The following is an 8,137-nucleotide window of genomic DNA, read 5'->3' as shown; positions in this document are numbered from 1 at the left end:
AACTTCAAAATAAAAGACCTATTTACACAATTAAACACAAAAACAATGCATTTTACATGGTTTATTGTGAAAAACACTAAGAAAAAGAATTTGTTGCCATATGGCAACAACATGCAATAGAGGGTTAATACAGTGCCACCCTGTGGTCATAATGTTTTTGGACGCGCCCTGTTTGTCATTGCTGGTCTTTACTTCATATTGTGCATTTCACTATTCACAACTGTAAATACATTATCCCTGCATTGAAATGTCAGAATTGACAACATTATCTGTGCATTAGGTTTGTGATGACGTCAAAATAATACAAATGTGTAAACGAATTGTTTTAAGACCACAGTAACTAAAAGCACACTGTGCATATACATTCCTTCTTCTGTTAGACATTTAAAAAACAAAACACTCTTATTTCGTGTACTCAGTATCTGACAAAACCATCTGTAGCCCTTAGTGCTAATTAAGTATCATCACTATTTCAATATTATTCTAGCAGCAAGTTATTCTGTAGGGAATTTCACCTTCACATAACTCTCAAACTGTAATATTTAAGTTCAGAGGAAACTCTGTATCTATGACTCTAGATCTATGTTCAAACCAGTTCAATTTGAATATTAAAATCTTGATGAATACATTCAGCAGTCAGAATACATTAAATCCATGTTGAACATTTATTTTTCTGGAGTTTAATGTTTTTTATATTTTCATATTTATTATAAAATTATTTTCAAACTATATCTGCATGCCAAACCTTCATTTTTCTCTTTAGAGGAATTGACTGCAATCTTGGAACCACAAGTACAGCGGCCACAGCTCCTCATTGATTTATACAAACACCAAACAGTGGCCATTTTTCAAAATAAATCTTATTGGCAATGAAAATAAATCACATTGAAAGGCTTTCCAAGCATATTAAGTAATATTTATAATAGAGTAGTAATTGCAAAAATGATATGTGATGTTTGAATAGTGTATTTGTTTGTATTCCGCTGCAATAATGTTTGCCACTATCATATTGGCACAAGTAGCGATTTCACAGTTGATCAAGGCAAAAGTAATAAGTAAAAAAATGTTACATAAACAGAGTTCACATGTGATTTTATGTGAACTTTTATTGAAAATTTAGTTGGGTCTGTCTTTTAAACGGGTAAGTAAGGCATCACTGTGACGCTGCTCTTACAGTAAAGAACATTTTGGCAGATAATGATTGGATCTCTTCCATACATTCACACAGACTTATGACCTTAGTGCAATGAAATAAAACAAACTGAAAGACCAGAACTTAAGACAGCAAAAGAAAGGCTGGTTAAATTTATATTGATCCTCAGCAGTAGTCCAAACGTAGATCATGGCCTATCAGAATCCGCTGTCAGGCCTCTCTGACAGCTCCAGGAGCGAGGCTTCAGTAACTCAAGGAATGAAGGCTGGAATTAGAAAGAAAAAAAAATATGAAGCTAAATTTGTGTCTATGCTCAAGGTTAGCAAAGCAAAAGCTAACATTCAGCTGTATCTAAATAATCAGCATGTCAGTATTTAGAGGGCAACACGAAGAAATGCTGCAGGTGTTACCTCCTTCAGGGGGCAGTAGGACTGGGCATACCATTCCTGGAGTACAGACAGATAATGACTCCCTGACCCAAGAAGAGGGATGTCCACATGATTATGTTCCAGATGGGACCTTTCCTTTGGTCATGCAGAATGAAGTTGAACATCACTGTGAGAGGGAGAAAAATGGAAGTTGGAGGGTGTAAACATAATGAAAAAATAAATGCAGAGTGATATAGACTAGACCATGTTATTGTGCGTGTCATAGCACAGAAATAATAATAATAATAGATTTAGCTGAATTTTCAAGCAAGTCTGGGTGACCGATACATATTAAAAACAGAGTGGAGGGAGAATAGGGAGGAACACAGAGGTTGTTTCTCTTACTTCCAAAGCACATAAAGAGGCAGAAGAGCACGGGATAGAAGAAACCAAAGCAGATTGCAAGAATGTACTCGTGGACCACTGCAGATACTGTAAACACCAACAGCATGGCTACTGGTCTGAAACGCCTCTGAGACATCTGGAAGACAACAGTGGAGAGAACAGACAAGTCAAAAACAACAGTAACACTGTTTTTATAATTACAAAATAGTAAATTAAATTCCCTATAAACCTGACCTAAGACAGAATGCAGCTACTATTCTTTAAAAAAAAAAAAAAAAAAAAAGATTGTACCAATAGAAAAACCACTGACCAACAGGAGATCTCGGTACACATAGTAGTACAGCCAGTCATGGACCACTACGTTCCAAGTGCGATAGTAATTAGCAAAAGAGGTTGAGTTCCACCAATCCTGTCATGTGTAATCAAAATGAAATTTGTCAAATATAAAAGCATAGGAACTTAATTCACATTGTGCTGTGGCTGGCAGTGACAGAAGAAGTACCTTGTAAAACATTCTGTCAGCAAAGCAGAGCATCTCAGCAAAAGCATTTAGCCAACAGTGGAGGAAGGCAAAGAATCCCAGGAAGAGGATCAACACTCCTGCAAATGAAAAAAATGAAAACATTTTTACTACTGTAACCCTTGAGATTGAGTGAGACTAAGGGATGTATGAAAGAGTATTTGTTGATAAGGGTCCACAAGCTATTTTTTTTATTTTATTTATAAGGGACAATGCACACTAATATTACATAAAAGTAAAATGTGCCAGAATTATTCTGGAGGCTATTTTACATCCGCTGTCCCTGGACTGGTGGTAAAAGGTCACTCTAAAATGAGATAAAACGATTAAGCTATAATAATACAGATGTGGCCCAGACAATAAAAGTTGATTATACTAATGCTAAAAGACAACAACATAAAACAAGAAGCTAGTGGCTGATCTTACCTGGCAATATGGAGTTAAAGATGCAGAGGACCATGGCCCTCAAGTCAAACAGCTGCGGACTGATGCTGTGGAACTGAGGATGCACAGCCGCACAAACACGTAATAGGCATAAAACAGACAGCCTAGTACCTGTAGGGCAGGGATGGATGAAATTGTCACAAAAATTAGCTGTTATTTGTCACAAATTTAAATAAGCTCAGCCTTAAAATATGAAAGAGGTTGGTACCTGAAGTAACTTTGTTGCCACATAGCCCCATCTGATCACTGGGTTCCTATATAAAGTGAGAAACAAGGTTTTACCTTTATATGAACTACTATATGGGGAAAAAAACAAGGAGGTGGTCTGTTTACCTGGGGTACTTGTCTCTGTAGATGAGTGTTGGAGCAAACAGAAAGTAGATATATTGAGAAACCTGAGGGACCACTGGGCGAGGACCTATTGGTGATAGGAGAGACTGCTTATCAGAACATAAGGAACAGGAAACCATTAGCAATGAGAAAGGTAGTAACTGTATGAATTGGCAAACAGGAACTGCACATGGATACACATGAGGAAAAAAAAGAGACGTACTGGTCTTTTCTTTAGCCCAGGTTAAGACTCTTGGTACATTCTCCCTGACAAAGGAGTGGGCTTTCATCATTAGACGCACCTGGAATAAGACAAATATAAAAACAGACACAGCAGCTATTACAACTTTGTCCACGGAGTCAATTCAAGAAGAGAAGGTGAGTTTACACATATTTTAAAAAGACATTTGAAAGTGATTTAAATAAGGCAAAAAATAAGGCTGAACACAACACATTAACTGTGGATGTGATCCACACTGGTCATCTACCTGTTCCAGGATGATGATGAAACAGGATGCAGGTGGAAAACTGTTGGTCACCACCACATATGTAGGCAGGAATCCCACACCCAGAGCTTGGTACAGCAGGAATGCAGACCCAAACAGCACACTGCACAACCTAGGGTGACTGCAAGACCCAGACTGGGTCTGGGACCACAAACGGAACAGGGTGTAGGGAACCAGCAACACCGACAGGAACATGCAGATCCATGTGCACACCACCAGAGGGAACTGTCCAAACGCATAGACCAGCAGGTCAAAGTGCAGCACCAGTCTGAGGCAAAGAAGATGAAGAAGAGAGGAGAATCTTTAAGTCACAGCACATGAAAAATTATCTAAGGAATTAACTAGTTCAACAAAAGCATAATAAAACCATAAGGCATTATACATAGCAGTATTCTACATTACCTGCCTTCATCAATGACATCTACCACCAGTGTACTGAGGATAAAGAGAATGAGCAGGGCAATAAACATGTGGTAGATAGTCCTGATGTGGTTGACCTCAAACAGCTCACTGCCGAAAAACAGACAGCAGGTGATTAGAGTCTATACAGCTACACTGGTGTCGTCAATCTTTAAGCAGCAGCAATCTCCACAACACTTTAATGAACAAAGGTGGCAATACAATTTTTACATTTCTTTCAGCTCAATGTGTCAACTTACTCTAAGAGGGACCTGCGACTGACAAACAGTTTGCCCTGGCCATGAGGAGGCCGGAAAGACCTAAAAAAAAATTAAATAAGGACGACGTCAGTGGCCAGCAAATTGTTTTTTGTTGGAGAAAAGTGTGTATGACCAAGAGCAAAAAAGGGAAAAGTTTGTCCACATATATGCGCTAAAACAGTAAACATCTGGTTCAAGTGCAAATTAAAACTAAAATTGCTTTGATAGGCTAGTAGAAGTTAAAAGACAGCACCCGAGTTTACTTCTCTCCTTGTCTGACAGCGGAGGCGAGAAGACAGCAGGGACAAGTGCAGGCTCCAGGCTGGCCGACTCCTCGATGAGACTGTCCATGAAATCATTAACCTGACTGTCAAACTGATGCATCAGGTCACTCTTCAGGTACTGAGCAATAAAGAAAAAAAAGACAAAGGAAGAGTTACCATTCAGAGTTGACAACAACTTGCACAATTGTGGAATATTAAGGTGTTAAAAAGGTGAGAAAATTCAAGGCAAGGCAAGGCAGCTTTATTTGTAGAGCACATTTCAGCAACAGGGCAATTCAAAGTGCTTCAAAATCAGTTAAACAGATAAAACACAAGTACAAACAGTTAAAAATCATAAGCATTAAAAACCATTAAAACACATGAATAGACAGTTTAAAACCAAATAGAAACATTAGGACACATAAAACACAAGAATAAAAGTTACAGTGCAGCATAAGAAATTTAAAGAAATGAGCATTAATTTAAAGAAAGGCAGCATCAAAAAGAAAGGTCTTCAGCCTTGATTTAAAAGAACTGAGAGTAGCAGCGGATCTGCAGGTCTCTGGGAGTTTATTCCAGATATGAGGAGCATAGAAACTGAAAGCTGCTTCACCCTGTTTAGTTCTGACTCTGGGGACAGAAAGTAGACCTGTCCCAGATGACCTGAGAGGTCTGGGGGGGTCATAGTGTAGTAGCAGATCAGAAATGTATTTTGGACCTAAACCGTTAAGGTATTAAGAGAGAAGAGACATGATTTGAAGAAGATATTTTATAAAGTGTCCTCGAGCAACCCGCTGAAACACTTATCAGCAGTTGCTCTGGATACATAATAGGTCAAATGTGAATGCAGAAATGTTGAGCACATTTCCTCAAGATGGAATTTTTTTTCCAGCTATTTAAAAATTGCTACGTATAATTTGATTTCAATGTATTAATTTATTTTCATATCAACTGCCATTCTTTTCTTATTTCTAGTCGTCACAGCATCTGCTGGTTCACAGCTAATCCATATTTTCTACTGTCAGAACATCTTCAAGAGAGAACAAATTGGATTTAATAATATTGATATAATTGAGAGAGGCTCAATCAGTGTATACCCAAAATTACCAGAAAACCTAAAAAATTATAAATAAACCCAATAATTAAAGTGAGTGCAGATAGACTATTGACAGAAATAAACCATACAAACAAAACAATTAACTCTACTTTTGACTGTGGTCGTGTGTCAATCTAAGCTTAATAGTTGATTAAATGTAGGATGACATAATGAACATATCAACTGGAGGAAACCCAAGATCACCTGTTCTAATCGGCTCATTCCAACAAGCTGGTTGAGCGTTTTCTTAACTCAAATTACTGACTTACTAACCTCTGCTTTCCTTTTCAGTTGTAGCTTTTTGCTGATGACATGTTCCACTTCAATTTTTCCTGAAAGAGAGCATACTGAGCATATGATAAAACAAAACCTGGTCAACATGCTGCTTTGTAGTCTTCCAATAGCTAAGGACTAAAGCTAAGTATTCTGGACACACTTAAATTAACAACAGAACTTCAAGATGGTAAATGTAAACATCAGTTCATGTTGAATATTTCATTGAATCACCAAAAGACAGGTTGGCTATCTGGGGGACATTTGAGGAGATGGCGCATAGAAAGACATTACTCTAGTTTAATTGTTCAGATAGAATTAAAACCTGTTTTTAATAACCCGTGTTTCTTAAGTGATTGAAATGGGTGCCTATTGTTGAGTATTGGATTGAGATTGAGTAGATTTGAGTCATTGTGTGTGAAAATGTAGTAGTGTGCAAAAAATGCCAATGTTGCAAAATCCAAAAGGAGACACACCTATGACATCTATGTGACTGCTGGTGTGGTTAACTATAGGTTATTAGACTTGGGTGTCTGATGAATGAACAAGTTCGGGCAGTTGTAAAGGTCAATCACGCACAGAGACAAGCAGCAGCAGTAGCTCCAACCATCTATCAACACTCAAACAGTGTAGCAAAGAAAAAACCGACTGAACTTGACATTGTAGCAAAGACGGCCAATAAATTACATCATAACTTTTTTCACCTTCCGAAATGTTTGTTTTTGTTGAGTGGTCAGTATCTTTGTCAGACCTCTGTTTTACAGTCATCTGTTCTCATGATCAGTTCATTGACTTTCATTTCTTGGCAATTTATTATCTTTGTTAACCACACCAACTGTTCCACAGGTCACATCACATTGCTTAAGACGAAATACATCCTCAAATGGACTGATTAACACATCCAGGGAAATTTACTGAAATAAAAAAGGGGAAGGTAGGGGTTGAATCAACATGCACATTGCATCAAATCTTTTACTGTAAAATAATGTATTGGACCTGCTGATGAGGGACTTGAGCCGTTCTTACCATTGCTGGAAACGTGGTTGCCTCCATTGCCTTGCTGGTGTTGCTTTTGATTACACTCCCCGTCCAAAGAGTTATCCAAGTCAGGGAAGGTGGGCATTTTAGGAATGGCTTGGCAGCGAGACCGGAGGACACGGTCACCCCCACTCTCCATCCTTACACAGGTAACTTCAATTTAAAAAAGCAAAATCAGTGACCGCTTTACCAAAGACATGTGTCTTGAGGACACGTAAAGCAGGTCGTGGCACTCTCACATGGATATGAATGCAAAGGACGTTGACAAACAAATCAACCCAGTTGACATTCAAATCACTCTCGCGTGACGCGGACACGCAGCAGACAGAAGGCTACAATTTAGTTAGCTCTCATCAGCTGATTCTAGAGTCAGTGTGACATGCGGCCAGTGAGCTAACTACACAGCTTTGAACATAACCAGCCGTCTGGTTTAATGTTAAAATGTAACGTTAAAGCATCTGCCTGGTGACACTCGAAGTCGGCTAGGACTGCGGTCTAGTCAAATGAGCCCCACTTGTTGGTGTCTATCGTTAGCAGCGAAAACATGTTGACAGAAACGAAAGAGGACATAGAAATGCTGTCTGCTGACTTCCTGGATACCTACTCGCTTCAAACCCCCGGGCGCTCTCTAGTTTGGTAGACCTACGAGGTTGTCGAGTTCAAACCAATTTGATACAGCCTATGGTTCAAACTCCTTCAATCCCAACAACCTGTGCTGCTGCTCACCTTCCCCATTGTGTTAACAGAGGAGATGTTGAGCAGGGCAGCCGACGCTGATTGGTCGAAAGTCTCTCCTCCTTTTGACGTCACCAGCGCCCACAATGTTGACCACCGCTGTCATTAGACAACAACTCATCAATATGCTTGTGAAAACACTTACCATTTAACCATATTATATAATAAAAAAGAACATTTTACTATAATCGGCTTGACGAATGAAGTATAATACGAACTATGACCCAAACCACAGACACTGACTGAACAGAAAACGTTTTTTAGACAGGACTAGGCCTATATGTCACGACCCAACAGATTGTAACAATTAAAGAATATATAAAAACATAAATGTCTCCACATGCACA

General features: G+C 38.7%; 1 protein-coding gene across 1 annotated transcript; it reads right to left on the bottom strand.

The window, feature by feature from the left end:
- Window positions 1-1,002: 1,002 nt before the first annotated feature.
- LOC116677754 (sterol O-acyltransferase 1-like) lies at window positions 1,003-7,833 on the bottom strand. The gene is given in 18 exon segments (XM_032508021.1): window positions 1,003-1,418; window positions 1,564-1,604; window positions 1,607-1,708; window positions 1,927-2,062; window positions 2,237-2,335; window positions 2,429-2,526; window positions 2,873-2,953; window positions 2,956-3,001; window positions 3,099-3,144; window positions 3,224-3,308; window positions 3,444-3,522; window positions 3,709-3,994; window positions 4,129-4,236; window positions 4,386-4,445; window positions 4,639-4,787; window positions 6,018-6,076; window positions 7,044-7,208; window positions 7,660-7,833. Coding segments are annotated over 17 exon segments (1,704 nt in total). The 5' UTR covers window positions 7,195-7,208; window positions 7,660-7,833; the 3' UTR covers window positions 1,003-1,340.
- Between the last annotated feature and the right edge of the window lie 304 nt (window positions 7,834-8,137).

The sequence above is a fragment of the Etheostoma spectabile genome, unplaced genomic scaffold (genome assembly GCF_008692095.1).
Source record: "Etheostoma spectabile isolate EspeVRDwgs_2016 unplaced genomic scaffold, UIUC_Espe_1.0 scaffold00005710, whole genome shotgun sequence".
NCBI lineage: Eukaryota > Metazoa > Chordata > Actinopteri > Perciformes > Percidae > Etheostoma > Etheostoma spectabile.
The sequence above is the reverse complement of the archived record's forward strand: the minus strand, read 5'-3'. Positions and strand labels throughout refer to the sequence as shown.